The 20,074-nt window shown below is 34.7% G+C and overlaps 1 protein-coding gene across 1 annotated transcript in view; it reads right to left on the bottom strand.

The window, feature by feature from the left end:
* AGMO (alkylglycerol monooxygenase) overlaps positions 1-20,074 on the bottom strand; it is a 298,597-nt gene that overhangs the window by 127,618 nt on the left and 150,905 nt on the right. Inside the window, exon 10 of the mRNA XM_003772131.4 lies at positions 18,411-18,527. Within this exon, the coding sequence (XP_003772179.2) occupies positions 18,411-18,527 (117 nt within the window). The remainder of the gene's footprint in view (positions 1-18,410; positions 18,528-20,074) is intronic.

Raw genomic sequence — 20,074 nt, 5'->3', positions numbered from 1 at the left:
TCCAGCTTCTCATCCAATTCTGATAGCACTATCCCCTTAAAGGGTTGTTCATGTCCCATCTCTTCATCTGGTCCTCAGGATGGGATGACCCATTAGAATTTCAATAAAATCTTTGCCCAATATCTGTCTAATACATATGGATTGATTTTCTTTGGTTCCCTTCAATTCTTCAGTAATATCTGACTCTTCATGACCCCATTCGCGATTTCCTTGGCAAACATATTTACTTTCATTTTACTGATAAGGAAGCTGATATAAATAGTATTAAGTGACTTGCTCAATGTCACATAGCCAATAAGTGATTGAGAGTGGATTTGAACTCAGGGAGATGATTCTTCTTATGACTCCAGGCTCACGTTCTATTCACTTTACCACTTGGCTGCCAGAGTAATCTACAGCATCCCCCAGGTTATTAATCATACCCAAATCATACTAGAAATTGAGACATTTGGAATTGTCTTTGTCAAAATTAATCATTCCTCATTTTATTTGCATATTGCATTTAAGAAGCAGATTCAACCAAATTCAATTCAACCAAAATAGCATTTGTGAGGGACTTAAGGTACATCAAGTACTAGCCAGTCTCAGGGAAATTGAAAAAAAAAAAAAAAGGCACTCTGCCTTTATGGAGTTTCCAACCACTATGGGGCAGACGAAATGTACAGATATATAAAAAGTAAACCCACACAAATACACATAGGTGTGTATATAAATATATACATCTGTGTCTATGTATATTTGTATATGCTTTAGCAATTTGGCGACATAGGAAGGCTTTTTGTAAGAGATGGCCTTTGATGTGAGCTTTGGACAGAGGAAAAAGAAGTTTCAAAATGCAGAAAGGAGAAGGAAGAGTATCCCACATGGGGGAGACAGCCTGGTAGATGAGGGACAAAGTCAGAAGAAGGAATGTTGTGTACAAAGAACTGAAAACAAATAAATCGGTCTGAATTTGAGGGGGGAAATCAGATTGTGTTGGGCTTTAAATGTCAATGGGGAAAGAATGCAGTTTATTCTAGAAATAACAGGAGCCATTGATGGTTTGTGAGTAAAGGAGTAACATACAAAGTAAGTATTTGCCCTAGACTACCCACATCTGGGGACACATCTGGAGAAGATATTCTCCTTACCCAATTTTCAGATTATTATAAGGTTTCTTGAGGTTTCCTTTTTTTGCTGTCCCTAGTGCTTAATACAATGACTTGCAAAGAGTAAATGTTTAATAAACACTGGGAGACGATCAAGACTTGTTGGCTATCAATGAGTACTCCAAATTCGTGGGGAGAGGGGAGTAGAAAGGTAAGAGAATATCTTTCAGAAATAAACTCTGTGTGTGTGTGTGTGTGTGTGTGTGTGTGTGTGTATGTCCTGAGAAGTCTGAGAGAACTCATCTAGGAGTTGGGAAGAACTGAATTAGAATCTTGTCACTCTTACCATGTGACTTTGAGGAAGACAATTCCTTTCAACCTCAATTTTCTCATCTATAAAATGGTGAGAGCAATAGCTAACTTCTAGGATTTTAAGACCCTTAAATCAATTGATATGTGCAAAACATGTTGCAGATTTTACGATTTTATAGGAATGGTTATTATTTTATCACCTATTTTCCTATCATCCATTTATCACTATTTTCCATAGAATAGCTTCTTCAGTGCCATATCTCATGTTTTCAGGCTACACAACCCATAAGGATCATTATGTCTCCCCTCATCTTTGGCTGAGGATTTAAAGGCGATCTATCCTTTAGCAGAAGCCCCAACTTTTGTCATCTGCTTGACTGTAGAGCTGAGAGATTAACTTTCTGCCATGTCCTGTGTCAAATAATCTTCCCAAGATTCTATGGAGTCCTTTGATAACAGAAAAATCCTGATTGGGTTTCCTCTCCTTTCATAGCAGCAGTTATTGGTGTGATTTTCTTGAAGGTTCCTCTGATCTGAAGGCTACAGCCATTGAGTGTTGGGAAATGGTTAGCAACTGGCTCTTCAGAAGGAAGAAGAAAATATACAGGACTCGCTTTAAAGTCTAATTTGTATTAATAATATTTTCTCCATCATCTTCTTCAATCTACAAAACCAACAAAACTAATTTTTTTTCAAGTTTTAAAGGCTCATCCAGTAGGTATTTAATTAAAATGATGAAGTAGCCAGATGACACAGTAGATACACCACTGGGCTTGGAATTAGAAAGATTCATTTTCATGAATTCCAAATATGGCCTCAGATAATTACTATGTAACCACAGGCAAGTTACTTTAACCCTGTTTGACTTAGTTTCTTCACCTGTAAAATGAACTGGAGAAGGAAATGACCAACTACTTCAGTCTCTTTGCCAAGAAAACCCCAAATGAGGTCACAAAGAGTCAGACGTGACTGAAAGAACTACACAACAACAAAATGGAAAATAGAATTAAAAAAAAACCTGACAATTTCCCAGTTGGCTCTCATGAGTCACACCCCTGTTTCCAGCTGAGCCCATCCAAATTAGTCTTCAAAATAAGAGATACAGGCCTTGCTCCAATTAGCTGATGGGGAATGGTGTACACCTAGGCCATTTCATTCAAGGCATATCTATTTTTCCACTGAATAAGCTTTCATATTTAAAGGTAGGCCGAATAGATAGCACAATTCTCCATTTCAGTTTAGCATGTGGCCACCTGCTACCTGAGTGAGAGATCCAATGAGCCTTTTTGGGGAATAGACCATTCTAAGAAAAAAATTTCTGGGGCAATTCATGGTCTGCTTGAAAGCTGAATATACCTGCTCCTTAGGCCTATGCAGGTAGGGGTTCAGCATCTGGGATATGGGGCAGCAGTTCTTGTAAACATTTTCCTGAACCTCTAGTCCCAAAACCAGTCAGCTTCACTCGGCCACACTGATGTCCTTCCTACGGCCTCTCTGTAGATGAGCGCATTTTTGCTGGTCTACATTTTTCATCCTATGTGACTCTATGGAGGCTCTGACAGTATTTCCCAGGGTCCTAATTATAAGGGTGTGGAACTAAAAATGTCCGGATTCTATTACTCTCACAAAAAGGTACCTAATAAAAAACTCTACCAATGGTCCCCCAGGAGAGTCACAGCTTTAGTTGCTTTTGGCTTGGCAAATAATCACTTCTGCAAACTCCAGGAAGACATGAGGTCACTGAGTTTTTTTTTTCCTTTTTGTTTTTTTGACCCAATTTTAACCCTAAAGGCAACAAATTTAGGGGCTGAAGGCTTCTCCATGGACACAAATGTCACTTCTGAGACAGAGAGTTTCCACGCACCCCATTTTGATTCTTCTTTTGACACTGGATATGGGGGCCTTGCTACGAGGGGGATAGGAGCTATGGTTACAGGAGGGAACTCATGTTGAGATAAGGAAAATGTCTCAGAAGGAGAAAAGGTGATTAACTTGGAACAGAGATGGGAGTTCAAATCATCTATAGATATATAACAATGAAAAATGACTTCATCTGTCTTAACCTCAGTGTCAACATGTGTAAAATGGGGATAATAATATGATCAACTTCATGGCGTAGCTATGAATATAGCGATGATCAAATTCAGCCGAGATGATATGTGGAAAGTTTTTATATATGTTAATGTGACATTAATTCTAGCAATAATGACAATGATGATGATGAAAATGCTGAACTAATTAATGTAGCATGGTGCTACTTAATTAATGGGGAAATTGAGGTGGGCCTAGGCTCACACATGTATTAAGCGCTTGAACTGGCATCTAAACACAAATCACACTATGCTTGAGACCAGAAAACCCAGAGTCAGGTCCCAGCTGTACCACTGACTAGCCACGTGATCTTAAATCAGTCACATTCCTTTCCCAGTGTCATTTATAAAATGGGGATTGTAGTTGTATGAAGTTCCCCTCAGGGAAGTAAGATAATGTATGCTCCATGCAGTGTTAAGGTAATCCATTATTTTTATCTTCAATTCTTCAAAGATCTTTACTGTCCATTGAGCATTCTTGCTCCCAATGCAGATTGCAGCCTCAGGCCTCAGATAATTATTAGTGGATTGAATCACTGCCAATGACCAGATCTGCCCCTTAGAGTCAAAGCTTTGTTCCAGATCTTAGGAAGATCAGGCAGGACCTGAGCTCTACTGGCCGAATCTCTAAGAACGGTGGAATCCTGCTGATTCTGGGGACGAAACTCATGGAAGCCAGGATTTGACCCCAGGTTAATGCATCTTTCAGCTTTCTTATTTTGCAAAGTATTATTGTGCTTTTCACCTTGAAGGAGGGAACATCCAACCTAGTACAATGTTAACTCCTGCAAGCCTAGATGAATAAAAACTAATGACAGCCAGGAGTGTCTATTACAGAGAATTTTACAAATTAAATAAAATGAACCTGTGAAAAATGGAAACTAGGTTTAATGAACACTGATTCAGAAAATCCGAGTTGATAAACAAACAAACAAAAAACCTCTAAGATCCCAGAATCCAACTGAGAAAAACCTCTAAATAACATACCCAGGAAGTTTCTCTGAGAACCTCCTGAAACTTAGCAGGAAGAATGGGTACAGCTTAGCCCTGCAGATCAGTCATTTGGAGGCATTGTGTCAAGGGGATATAGCAATGAATCTATTCAGTCATGGATTCATATCCCTCTCAGTAACACTTAATGGCTGTTTCAATTTAGACATGTCATATAACTGTTACTTGGTGCTGTAGGCTACTATTTATGGTGATAAATTTCAAAGAAAATTCTGCTCTGAATTGGGAAAAGTTGTTACCTCAGGTGGGAATTCTACTTTCCTAAGAAATCACTAGAATAACTTAAAAAAAAGTTTAATCTAATAAAAAAAACCCTCTGGTCTAACTCACCTGCCAAAATGTGTTTGTCTTTGCTATTCATTCCATAATAATTTCTTAAAGAGTTAATCGATTTTGACTACACCCTGAAATACTCTTAAAACACATATCTTAGGACAATTTCCATATTGGCACAGGAAAAATAACGATAACAAGATACATCTGATTCCCAAAGTGGTTAATATTTTACTGAATCAAAATTTTAGAAAATGAATTTTGCTTTTTTTATCTGTTAATATTTCCCAGTAGAGAATCAGTACCCCCATTCTATTATTCATATCAACCAACCAACCTTCACTCTTCCTCCAAGGTTCCAAAATCTTTGTGTATTAAATGGGGATTTAGAAATGACATCTTGTCTTTTCAGCATATTTATTTTATTCGCTCACTGCCCTCAGGCTGGGGAGATTAATACTCATTCTGGCTCAAATTTCTCTGAACATATTACATTACTAATCACCTAGAAAGGGTAGGAAATTAAGAAAGCATTCCAATTGGGGACTGTTTTGCAGAAAAGTGAATATACAACAGATGGATTCTGGGAGTTATTTTAAGATGTGGAATTCTAACCTAGCTTATACTCTTTGGTATGAGTGTTGAGGAATAGAGTATATTAATGTTTCTGAGATGATCTTAAGATCTGCTAAGAATACCTCATTAAGAGAATGGTGTATACGGGGCACTTTACCATAAATAGTGAATGAATGCAACATTCAGGGGATTTAAAAATGGCAAAAGTGTGGTTCCATGTTTATATTGGAGAGTCTCAGTTGCCTCTTTAATGGGGAAGGAATAGCCTGAGTGATCTGTGTCACAGCCTATCTGCAGCTGCTGGACTTCACACCCTAACAATCAGAGCCTTTTTCAGCACCGAGGTTATAGTGTGTGCTTTCCTATCATTTAAAAAGACAAATGTTCCCATAGCTGATTTAAGTTGGGATGCAGACGAATGCCAATGGTATTTTCATTTCCATTGCCGGCTCCCTGTATCACCCCATGAAGCGGACCCTGGAAGCTAAGCAATGATTTCTCAAGTCTGGCTGTCCCAAAATCAACAGAAAGCCAGTGGGTTATATCACTAAGTTAAACACTATATATTTAAATATACATTCTGCGAGCAGTATCAAGGAAGAAATGTGCCTTTCACACCTTTGTGTGTCCTATAGCATCCCTTTTCTTCCTTCCAGAGAAATTCTACATATGCGATCTGCGACTAAATAAAATAAATGAGTGTTTCCACATTGCAGTTATGTATAAATAGAGAAGCCTGTGGAACCACAGCAGGACCCCCAGTGACAAGTCCACCACAGCTTTTCCAATGTGGTTATTGGCTGTAATGAAAGAGGAAAAAAATATTGTTGTTGGATTCCCCTGCCTTTGTAAGGTTTATCAGAGGCCCCAAGTCCAAAAAAGGCTCCATGGAATTCTGCAAATAAGCATTAGTTCTTCATCTGTATTCAGCATGATGTGAATGAGGGAGGAAAATGTGCAAAAGCAGGCTCTAGACAAGCCAAGATGGCAGAAGAAAGTCAAGATCTCACCTGAACTCTCCCAAATTCCCCTCCAAACAATTTTAAAATAATGCCTCAAATCAAATCATGGAGCAAAATAATTAAAGTCAGAGTGAAATAATTTTCTAGCCAAAGACATTCTAGTTAATTGTAAGAAATATCTATGTCACCAGGTGATGGTCCTGTAGTTTAATGTAGGCAGGCTACTCCCTATACCCAGCAACGTTAGCAGCAGAATTTGGAGGTCGTTAGGGTCAGCAGAAGCTTCTCAGCAAACAGATGGTAAGGGATTAAAAAATGGTAAGATAAAGATTACAGGGGACTTTTTATTGGCATTGGTGCAGTACTCAGTTGCATTGCCCAGATGTGACTTAAGATTGTAATCTCAGGGCATAGAGGAGCACTAGCACACAAGCACTCCTGGCTACAGAAAATCACTATTCTGGGGCAAAGAGAAGTGCTTTTGTTGCACACAAAGTGCAGGGATCCTGATCTCAGTTCCAAGGCAGAAATGAGCAGCCACAGGAGAGCAGGCACCCGAATCACAGTTCTATGGTCAATAGCAAGGCAAGGAGCCATAGCATTTGGCAACAGAGGAGAGTATGGATTCTAGTCAAAGTTAACTGATCACAGGCTGGAGAAGAGTGCTTGTGGTTCCTCACAGATGAGTAAAGGCAGGAGAGAAATGGCTACCCCTTTCATTAGCTCACACTATTTTGAAAGAACTGAATATTTCCTGAACGAGTTCTGAAAAAAAGCAGCACAAAATGGTCTAAATCATGGTACGTTTCCTTTCTTTCCTGAGTTGAGCAGAACCTAAAACATAGGTCTAACATAAAGTTGTCAATAAATAGTTTGGGAAAAAATGATCACACACCCACAAAAATGATCCTACAAAGTTGCTTTGGTGGGGCAGCTAAATGGTGCAGTGGATAGAGTGTCAGCCCTGAAGTTAGAAAGACCTGAGTTCAAATCCAGCCACAGACACTTAATACTTTCTAGCTTTGTGAACAAGTCACTTAACCCCAATTGCCTAAGCAAAAAAAAAAAAAAAAAAAAAAAAAAAAAAAAAAAAGTTACTTTAGTGACAAAGAAGATCAAGACACAAAGTGAGAAAGTGAGAAAACAAAGTTAAAATACCCATACATAAAGATTCAAAAATTAATGCAAATTGGCCACAAGCCCAAAACTAAACCATGGATTAACTCAAAAAAGAACTATATAAAAATCAGAAGGGTAGAGGAAAATTGGAGGAAAATAGAATAAAATAAGAAAATTATGAAAAGAGAATTAACAGTTTGGCAAACACACACACACACACACAAATTACTGAAGAAAATATACTTTAAAAGGAGAATTGACCAAATGATAAGAGACATAAAGTTCACTGGAAAGAAAATAATTGTTTAAAAAGAATTGGGAAAGTGAGTGTGAGCTAGTGATTCCAGGAGGCGTTGAGAAACAAAATAAAATAAAAAAGAATGAAAAAGTAGAAGAAACTGTGAACTATCATATTGGGAAAACAATTAAACTGGAAAATAGATCCAGGAGAGGTAATTTTAAAAGTTTTGGTCTACCAAAAAGAAGGCACTATCAAAAAAAAAAAAAAAAACAAACCCCCCCAAAAAAGGCAAATAGCATCATATTTCAAGAAATTATTAAGAAAAACTATTGTAATACCCAAGAACTAGAGAGTAATATAGAAACAGAAAGAATTCACCAATCATGTCCTGAAAGAGATCCCAGAATGAAAACTCACAAGAAAATTATTGCCAAATTCTAGCACTCCCACATGCAGGAGAAATTATTGCAAGCAGCCATAAAGAATTGACGATTGTAGGGCCACAGTCAGAAAAACACAAAACTTAGCAGCTAATACAATAAATGAACAGAAGGCTTGGAATATAGTTATTCTAGATGGCAAAGAAGATGGGATTATACCAACTGATAAATGATCAAAAGATATGAAAAACTTTCAGATGAAGTAGACATAGCTATCTATCGTCATTTGGAAAAAATACACTCACTATTGAGTGGAGAACTGGAAATTAAAACAATTCTGAAGTATTATCACATAATTATTATATTGGTTAGTAGGACAGATAATTGATAAATGCTGAAGAGCATATATATGGGGAAAATTAGTTATTAATGAATTATTGGTAGAGTTGTAAACTGATTCAAATTAATTTGTACAAAATGATTTGGAACTCTACCCATAGGACTATAAAACCAGGCATACCCTTTCACTTAGCAATACTACAACTAGGTTTATATCCCAAAAGAGATTAAAAAACAAAACAAAAAGAAAAATGACCTAAATGTTCAAAAGATTTTATAATAGTTCTTTTCTGGGGCAAGGGATGCAAAAATTGGAAATAGAAAGAATGCTCATCAACTGAGAACTGACTGAATAAAACATGGTATGTGATTACAATGGAATACTATTTTGATATAAGAAATAATAAGCAGGATGCTCTCAAAAAAAATCTGAAAAGACTTCCATGAGCTGATAAAAAGTGAAATATATACCAAAAATCAAAATAACAGCAATATTTTAAGATTATCAGCTGTCAATAATGTAATGATTCTTAACAATATAATGATTCAAGACAACTCAGAGGGAATTATAAGAAAAAAAAATCTCTATAGTCGGATGAAAAACTGATGGTATGTGAATATAGACTAAAGCATACTTTTATCAAACTTTATTTTTCTTGACAGTTTTTGTTTTGTTTTTATTGTTGTTGTTTTGATATATTTTCTTTGGCAAAATGATTATTATAGAAATTTTCTTCATGAGTACATGTGTATAACCTATATTGAATTGTTTGGATTCTTAATGGGAGTTGATGAGGAGGGAGAAAGAATCTGGGACACAAAGTTTTAAAAACAAATGTTTAGGATTGTTTTTATGTGTAAGTAGGGAAAATAAAATACTAAATAAAAAAGGAGCTGGAATTACAGTCAATAATAACCAACTTAGTAAAATTAAATATGATCCTTAAGGGAAAAATGAATATTTAATGAAATAAAGAACTTTCAAACATTCCTAATGAAACGATCAAATCTGTATATTACATTTTACATTGAAACAGAAAATTCAAGGGAAGCATTAAAAGGGCAACATGAAAGATAAATCATAAAAGATTCAATATACTTAAACTAATCACATTCCTATTTTGTAAGATGATATTCATAACTCCTATAAACTTATTAATAGTAGGACAGTAGACCTGAGAGGGTACAGGCACAATTGACTGACAAGATGATTTAAAATAAGATTTTAAATTTAAAATAAATATATCTAAGAAAAATTCCTAGGATGAGATGAATTTAAAAGTAAATTCTGTTAAATTAAAGAACAATAAATTCCAGTACTATACAACCATATATAGTATTTGGGGAAAATAGGCAAAGAAGGAGCTCTACCAAATTAATTTTACCATGCAAATATAGTGCTGATAACTAAGCTAAGAAAAACAAAAGCAGATAAAGAAAACTATAAACCAATTTCTCTAAAGAATAATAATTCAAAAAGTTTAAAGTGCTAATAAGTAGATCATAGCATATATTACAAAGATCATATACTATGACCATGTAGGATTTATGCCAGAAATTCAGGACTGGTTCAATAATAGGAAAACTGTCAGCATACATAACTATATCAATAACAATAAAAACAAATATCATCGATTATATATCAACAGATGCAGAAAACCTTTTCATCAAATCCAATATTCATTTCTATTTTAAAATACTACAAAGCACATGAATATATGGAGCCTTTCTTAAAAATAGAAATAGTATCTCTCTAAAATCATCAGCAATCATCATCAATAAACTAGAAACCTTAACAATAAGACCAGGAGTGAGACAAATTTGCTCATTATCACCACTATCAATCACTATTCTACTATAACTGCTAACTATATCAATGAGGAGAAAAAAGAAATTGAAGATAGGTAATGAAAAAGAAAACTATCACTCTTTGTAAATGACATGATGGTATACTTAGAGAATCTTGTAGAATCAACTTAAAATTAATTGAATTAATTAACTTTAGCACAATTGCAGAATTTAAAATAAAGCTACATAAATTATCAGCATTTCCACATCTTACTAATAAAATCTAGCAGGAAATGATAGAACATGAAATTTCATTAAAATGATTTTAGACAATATAAAATATTTCTGAAGACAAATTTAGAAAATATATAAAGATATTCTTTAAAAAGAAAAAAAAATCTTTTTACATAAATCCAGATTTGACAAAGGGAAAAACATGAATTGGATAGGCAATGTAATATAAGAAAAATTGCAATTCCACCTAAATTAATTTATTTATTCAGTACCAGATAAAACTACCAAAAAATTATTTTATACAATCCGAAAAACTAATAACAAAATTCATCAGAAGTACAAAAGATCTATAATATCAAGAAAATTGAAGAAAATAAATAGGAAGGAATGTGATTTAGCAGTACCACATATTAAACTATATTAAAAAGAGATAACAATCAAAATATTCTGGTTCTGGCTAAGAAATAAAGTGCTGGATCATTGGAATTAATTAGGTTTATAAGACAGAGTATTAAAAAACCATAATATTGTATTATTTGATAAACCTAAAGATCTAATTTTGGGGAGGGACAAGAACTCAACAATTAATAAAAATTCATTGGATATCTAAGTAATTAGGCAGAAACTAGATATAGACTAACAAGTCCTAACATATATCAAGATAAGGTAAAAATTATATCTAAAACATATATAGACATAAAGGATGAAAACATAAGCCAATTAGGGGAGAATTTATTTTACCTGTTATGTTTAAAAAGATATATATATATATATGTATATACATATATATGTATGCATGTATGTATAGGAAAATTATGAACAAACAAGAAGAAAATTATTATGGAATGTAAAATGAATAAACTTGATTGCTCTAATAAAAACAAAGTTTTATACATGCTCAAAAAATCCTAATGCAGCCACAATAAGAAAGAAAGCAAGAAACTGGAGGGGGAATTTATGGCAAGTTTGTCTAATAAATTCTTCATTTCTCAAATATATGGAGAACTGCATAAAAATTATGAGAAGACCCTCAATTGACAAATTATCAAAGGATAGGAAGAGCAGTTTTCAGAAGAAGAAATCAAGGCTATTATAGACATATGAAAAAAATATCCTAGTCAACATTGATTAGACAATTGCAAATTAAAACAACTTTGAGGTATCATATTACATCTATCAGATTGGCGAATAATAATAATAATAATAAAATCCTGACAAATGTTGAAAGGGATATGGAAAAATCAGAACACAATAAGTAGTTGTTAAAGTTATGATCTGATCTAACCATTATGGAAAAGATTTTAAAACTTTTCCCAAAGGACTATATAATTGTTTATATCTTGGCACAGAAACACCACTATTAAAAGGAAAGGGATCTATATGCATAAAACTATTTATAGCAGTTTTTGTGGTGGCAAAGAATTGGAAATTGAAACAATTTCCCCAAATTAGAAAATACTTGAATAAGCTGTGGTATATGGTTGTAATAGAATGCTATTGTGCTGTAAGAAATGACAACTTTTCGAAAAAAACAGGAAGACTTATATGAACTGAGACAAAGTGAAGTGAGCCAAACCAGGAAAATGTGTTACAAAGGAGCAGCAATATTTCATGATCATTACCCATAAACCATAAATAAGTTAGCTATTGTCAAAAATACATAATCCAAAGAAAACACAAATGAAACAAAAAAAAGTTAATGTGTAAATATATATTTCCATGTTAACCATGTTTCAAAAGAATAGACAGTATAATAAAACAATAGAAATAAATGATCCAAAACAGTTCTGAAAGACTTAGGAAGAAAAATGTTTTCTACTTCCAGAGAAAGAACATAGTCTCAATGCAAACATAATTTATTTTTCCATGGGTTTTTGTCTGTTTTATTTTACAACAAAGCTAATAGGGAAATATATTTTGCATGAATGCATATTTATAATCAATCACAGAATTCTTTGCATTTTCAAGGAGGATGAATGCAATAGAGGAAGAAAGAGTTTTTCAAACTCATTTTAATTTTAAAACATGTTTTTACAAATAATTGAAATTTTAAAAAATTTATAAATACAAAAGACACTTTGTTTTGTTTTGTTTTTATTTTATATAAATATGGTCCAGTTATTCAAGTCAAATAAAAACAAGACTAAGAAAAAATAGATTAATCTTAACTATGAATACTGATTTTAAAATTTAAATAATATAATTTGCAAAGACTACAGCAATAAATTTAAAATACACTTTGGGAATTTTAATTTATAAAAATAAAGTGTGGTTCAACATTCGAAAAACAATTAGCATAATTAATCATGAAAACAATAAAAAGTATGAACCAATTAAGAAAAAACCTCTTTAAAAACATTCATTTTTCAAATTCTAAAATGTGTAACAAAGAAAGAGTGTTTTATATGATTACCTGCATATATCTAAAATTAAGAAATGAGATTATTTTCAATTCAGAAAGTAAATAATCTTCCCTATCATAAACAATAGTAAAGGTACTTCACTATTTTCAGATACAGTACTAGAATTGGTAATTATTAAAAAAGTAAGAGGGGCAAATAAAATTAGATATATAAACAGTAAATATTAGACTAAATTATTCATATTTGCAAATGACACTTCACTGTGATTTAAAAGCTCTAGAGAATTATAATTTTTGTTGTTATTAATGACGTTTCTGCTGTTGCTTAGCTTCAGTAAAAAGAAATACAGGGGATACAATAAACTCACAAAATAACAAAAACAAAACAAAAAACCTAGACTCACATACTTTTTTTTGGAATTAATATGTGTCAGGAATGAGAATGTCCCCCCAGTCAATTTTTATGTCCTCAAAGCGCATCAGCATTTAGCCTTTCTCATGGTCTATGTAGTCATCTGTTTTTTATAGCATCTTTGTGCAGGGTGAATCCCAAGAGAAGAGAGGAGGGGAAGATGTTATTGAGTTCAATGTCTTTTATACAAATATAATGGAGACATCATATTCAGATTGAGAAATATATCTAGAGACTTCCAACTAAGTCTACTAAATATGTTCAATTCCCTAGGCTTTTCTTTAAAGGAGAGGACCAAAAAAAAAAAAAGCCTTATCCAGAACCAAGGATGTAAATTTCCATTCCACTTCTGTGTGTGTGTGTGTGTGTGTGTGTGTGTGTGTGTGTGTTTGACTCAGGGACTTTTATTTAGAACATCTGGGAGAATTTGCTACCACACTCATCTGCATACCATGCTGGGGCCTTTTCATGGTGCAGCAGGGTGGGTTCCACACTGCCTGAGGATCAGAACCATTTGTTCCAGTTCTTTCAGCTCTAGCCAAATATCCCAATTGCTAATGCTCGGACATTCTCATCTGCTGAGATGGAGAGGGAACAGAGCAGCAGGAGGTTTTTAAAGTGATGGGGTGATGGAGGTTGTGCTAATGATACCCCACTCAAAGCATTTGGTGTCAGGCCGCATCATACAGCCAGGATGACTACAGTGTTGGCCAGGACATTCTGTAATCATGGAAGGAGAGACTCAAAGATTTAGAGCTGAGGAAAACTTTACACAAAATCTTGTTCAAGCCCCACATTTTTGCAGAGAAGGAAGCTAATGACCAGCAAGCCTAAATACTTTTTCTAAGGACACACAGTAAGAAAATTGGGGTTTGAAGTCATTTTCTGAGACTCCAGAGCTACTTCTTAATCCACCAGACTGTATAGCATACTCTATTGTTCAGAGAGCTGTCACTGTTGGGAAAGTACTGGCTGTGGCAAAAAGCCTTCTTGGATTCAAATCCCATCTGCCCTGGAGTAAATGACAGATTGAGGATATAAAGATGATGCCATCTTACAGAAATCCTGTGGAAACTTTTTTTAACCATCAGCTCAAGCATTTTAAAAATTACAATCAAACAGAAGAGACCTTCCTAAATGTGATCATTAACCACTTCAAGGAGTGCAGCTTGCCTATTCACATACGGGTCAAAATTTTTAAAAACAAGTGGATGAAAGTTGCCTTTTGTACCAACCATGAAAGGCACTAGAATAGACAACCAGAGGAGCACAGACACCAAAAATGAAAAATGAGTCAGAGCCAGCACTGAAGGAAAGGAGAGCAAGAAGAAAGTTGTTTTTGGGCAAGTGCAATATAAAAGCTCATCTTTTTGATAGCAATATTCTTTCAATGATACTGTATGGTTGCTTTTTGGAGGAATCATAGATCTGGAGTTGGGAGAGAAGTTTTGAATTAAATCAGGAGAAAATACAGAGGGAAATGCAAAGGTGCATTGTGGGTATGTGTAGGCTGAAACACACTGCATAATTACACAAAATGATTTATATAAAGGATGTTACAAGACACATGTATAACCAGAAGGGGGGGAAAAAAGATTGGTCACATGAACCATCCTGTCTGCTCTAAGAGCCTACCTACCAATTAATAAGTAATTAATGAAATTATGAAATGGCATAAGGCACACTCAGTTCGTTGGGTGCTCAAGAAAGATGATGATTGATGGTGGGAAACAAGGCTGCACCACCATTTCCATAAGCCAAATAGCCAGAGATTAGAGTTGAAAGTACTAGGTAGCAAAAATCCAACAGAGGTAGAAAATGACTCGTAGCAGGATTTTGCGGTCTTATTTTTATAAGGAAGGGCTTGGGGAAAACCAGAACAACTCCTATCTGTGCTACCTTGGACTAAATTCATTAACATATCTAAATCATCTCAAAATTATCAGCACTTTGGGGTGTTCTACTGATCTGGAATTGTAGCGGTCTGGAATTTGTCTGGAATTAACATAGCACAGGACCAGTATCCTGACAGCAGTAGCTAGATGGCTTCTGCTAATTCTGTTCATACTACCAGGATATGGCTTGTGATTAATATACGATACACTCTATAACTTGTACTCCTTTGATCTATGGGACAATTTGTAAAGGACTTTTAGATTCTCCTTGATAATTGTTTTTGTTCTTATATCTTTATTGGCTCCCTATAAACTTATTTCCTCTATTGACTAAAAGCTGGTGAGGTGGTTAGGGAGAACAAAATACAATTTTAATAAAGAAAAATATATTGCAAAAAACTGTAGAAGATATGGCGAGAGTTCCTGCAACAATTTTATATGAGGACATGGATAAATTAGACAGTCACAAATGAGTCACAATCTTCGTTAATAAAAAAGAAAGGCCAAATAGATAAGAACGTAGAACTATTAAGGTGTCAGAGTTAGAGCGATGTGAGAGAATCATCATGCTTTAGGGAGAGAGCTGGCTGCAGAGTCAGGAGGAATAGGATTCAAATCCTATTCATTTTTTCTAGGCAATTGATTCCCTTCATTTCCCAGTGCTCCCCGCAGCTATCAACATTATAGATGAACTCAGGATCTGGAGGGAGTATTTTATAACAATGAAATTTCTCAAAATAAGAGATGACAGAAACCAAGAGGTATAGTGATGCTTAAAAATAATAAATATAGTTAGAGAAAGACTCTGTGCAATAGATGGGAGGGACAAGGGTGAACATCACCCAAGATGGGTTGAGATGGGGGAAGATGTTGCTTTGTATCACATGACAAGTAGCTACATTGATGAGATCATGAACCTATTAAAAATATCAAAGAAATCACTGAAATAAGAAAACTGACAATCTTGGGAAAGTGCCTTAAAAATACATTTCCATGCATTACAGTCTTAAGATTTTTTTCCAATGTGGAATTTGACATATAATGTATTTTTTCACTCCAGTAAATGGAAGATAGAGTGGCCATTTTCTCCCATGATTCAGCATTTCTCTAAGCTTATCCCAAGTAGCCTTTCTAGCAGATGTGAACAGAGTGTTAACACGAGGGTTTGATTTAAGTTTGGGGTAAAAGCAAAACAAAACAAAACAAAAAAAGAAACAAAAGGGATTGTTACTGAATACACAGTCATAATTTTTTTTAAGTTGACAACATGTAAATGTGCTTAGACAGATGTTGCCAAATAATTCTGAAGCAAGAATGGACCTCAACAACATCCTATCAACAAAAACTCCAGGAAATCTTCCCATCGTTCAGAATATATATAGTCCCAGGGATTCCCCTTGTCTTGATCATAATGGACAAAATAATTATTATATTTGGGTTAATATTTTCTTCATAAAATTGTTTTTATCTCTTTAAATGTTTGTTTAGAGAATCAAATTAAAATATTCCTTATTTTGAATGGAAGATTCTTTATGACAGCTCATTCTATAATAGCTACAACTCTAGACTTGGAGTCACCAAGAACAAAGGTTCACAACTCCCCAAATCAGGGCCTCTTGATCTATCATCTACGAACTTGAATTTTTCCCAATAATTGTAATTCAATATAATTTGTTTCCAGTGAAATGGTGCATTTACTTTGCCAGCCTGAAACCAAGAGGGTCTATGAGATCCGAGTTCAGAAATTCAGCTCTAAATGTTAAACTTCATCCATGAATATTTCTCTTGTCCTTCCTACTTCCTCCCTTTGATATCTTATTAATGTTCATCACTTCTAATATTTTACCTTGATCAATGACATATATCTATAGCGTAGGTACCAACTACTTTCCTGAGACTGAGGTTTCTTTGTTTTGTTTAATTTTCAACTTTCTGCTGAACATCTTGATTCAATGGTCCACTGACATATTAATCTCTTTAGCTCTCAAGCTAAATCCATTTTCTTTCTGTTTCTCTTAATGGTGCCACTAAATTCTTTGTCAATCAACCTTGGATTCATTTTTACCTCATTCTTCCCCTTTCAGTACCCATCCAATTATTTGTGTGTCTAATAAGGTCTCCTTCCGTATAACTCTACCCCATATACTTCCACTTCAGGCTCACAGCTCTAGTTAAGGTATCATCAGCTCTTTCCTGAATTGGTGCACTGATTTCTTTGAATTTTATTTCGACTCTCAGTGTTCCTTCTCCCTCAAATCCATTTGACAACACATCCTACTACCAAAAGAATTTTACAAAAGAATTGTTCTCTTCTTCTCACCTCCCTGATCCAAAATTTTAGATTCTCCAATTTCTATATAAATCCAAACTCCATAGCTGGGGATTGAAGGCTTCCACTATTTGAGTTAAAGTTACGTTTTTTTTTTTAACCTAATGTTCCCATGAGCTCAATATGACTTACACTCTATGTTGTTTTTTGTTTATTTATTTTCCTAAGGTATAATTCCTTCTCAAGTTTACTGACCTCATTTTTATCCCCCTTTCATGGAACTTTGGAGGCCATTTAGTCCAATGCCTTCATTTGGCAAGAAAAGAAATTGAGACTCATAGACATTAAGACTCAAATCACACAACTAGTAAGTGTAAAGAATTAGCGACTGAGCCAAATTTCATCTTCTCTACATCTTTTTGATGACTCCCAGATAGAAATAATTTCTTTCTTTTACAAACTGATTGTGTTTCTCTTGTGTTTTTCCTATAAAATTGGTATCATAGTTGTTTGTAACCATGCCCTCTCTCCTTAATTAATTTGTAAATTCCCCATGAGCCCTTATAACTACTACAGAAGGCAAGGATATGAGAATGGGACACAAAGATAATGAACATTTTTAGTTAATATGTCTCAATGGAAATATATATCTATTCCTTGAATGAAGGTAAAAAGAAGGGAATGGAAATAAAAGTATACTTCTCCAAAAATATTTTATTCCCTAGTTTGGAACTTGGTTCTGCCCAATCCCAAAGGCCTTTTCTAGTTATCAGTTACGCCTAGGCTTTCTAATTTATAAAATTTTCTGCAATACCATTGGACACAGGCCCATTCCAACAACTAGCCTTTTGACATATCCTAGTCAGGGTATTAGGGGTTCCATGTGACTTGAATTCAAATCCTTTAATATGATTTTTTTGCAAGGTTGACTTAGAACCTTCCAGGAATGAATTAAATTGGAGTAATAGAATTGATATGACGAGTGGGTATGACTGTACTGGGAAATGAGGGACTAGATCATTCATCCCCTTGTTAGTTAGACATAGGAGAATTACTTACGCCTTGGTCAGCTAATGTGTCTTCATAAAAGCCAAGCATCAGAGCAAATTGCACAAGGGCATACAGCTGGAGTGAACCAGAGACCTGAGTAGCATAAAGGACTTCTTTTCCTGTGACCTACAGCAAAGAGAGAAATACTTTTCTTGTCAGCTGATTCCATCTTTGATAATAAAACTGTGTTGTACGGGTTCTCACCAAACAGGATAAGGTCATGGTTAATAGCCCTGTGAGAATGGCCACTTTGTTTTATTCATTTATATGTGTATGTATATATAAAAATAAAAAATAATAAAATACATTAAATATGGAACATATAATATATATGATATTTGGGTGTTAATAGTTCTAGTCCTCATGAATGCAACACAAATACAACAAATGTGGGAACACTGAATTTCTATTTCAGTCTACTGACATCTCTGGACCTACACTTGTCTATACTTGGCCCCTATACGGCCATCTTATATCGCCCCCTCAAAGATTAGAGGTCAAAGGTTAATTGTGCTATGAAGACTAGGTTTGAACTTCAGATTAGTCCCACCATTCTCCCAGTGTGGCTCATCTTGAAGAAGCAGGTTATCCTATTCTTCTACTCAAACTGAAATATTCTGATCGCAAGAAATCCTAGTCAGTGACCATTGTCAAATATCCAGTCCCTATATTATAAAATATAAGGACTACCTGATATGGCCAATGCTATTCAGCTCTACCAGGTCAGTCACTGATGGATTTAATCCTGAAGATAATTTTAAAAAAAAGAACAGAAAGAAAAGAGCAGCAACACGATCATCCTGATCATAAAAATATGAATAGCAATGGATGGCCATGGCCTTTCTTCATCTATCAATATCAACATCAAAGTCAATTCCAGAATCAGACAAAGCAAGAGATGGGATAAACAAATCCCATCAGAGAAGATAAGTAAGGGTAGCTGAGGCAGATTTTTTCCAGCTGAAGGAGGAACATGGCAACCAAGACAGCTGCATTTGGATAGTCATAAAAGCCAGAAAAAATGAGCAGTCATATAAAATTGAATTCATGTCCAGATTTTTAAAAATGCTACAACACATCTTACAATTTAAATGGTAAGCCTTGATTTCTATTAGTTTCATCTTGGACTTTGCTGTGGTTGATTCCTGGCCTTTCCCCTTACCCTTGCCCTGTCCTTCTTATTCTCTCTTCTGTCTACCACAGCAGAATATCTCACCATTTCCTGACTAAACTTGGCTGTTTCATGCCTCAAATTCTCACTTAATCAGGAACAACTTTAACTATCTATTCAGGCCTGGCTTCTCTTCCCAAGGATAGGAGCTGCTAATCAGTCCCACAGACTTTACTCAGAACAAACTTTGCCATTTGCTAACTCAGTGGTTCTGCCACAGGGGTAGAGAATCACCACACTGGACAGTTAATTGGAATTGGGTGGTCAACCATTCTATATTAACCAGTGGAATAACTTTACCTGAATTATCTAATCATTGTTTACATTATTGATTAAGGTATCAATTACTAATCTCTCTTTCCATGTAAGAGCTGATATGGATAACTCTGACCAACAGAAATTCTTTACTGCTTTTATTTCAAGAAAAGTAAATGTTAGCTCTTTGAGGGCAGGGACTCATTAACTGTCATGTTCATAGCATCTCATAATAATGAGATGAAGA

The sequence above is a fragment of the Sarcophilus harrisii genome, chromosome 5 (genome assembly GCF_902635505.1).
Source record: "Sarcophilus harrisii chromosome 5, mSarHar1.11, whole genome shotgun sequence".
Lineage (NCBI taxonomy): Eukaryota > Metazoa > Chordata > Mammalia > Dasyuromorphia > Dasyuridae > Sarcophilus > Sarcophilus harrisii.
This window is presented reverse-complemented; position numbering and strand designations above follow the sequence as displayed.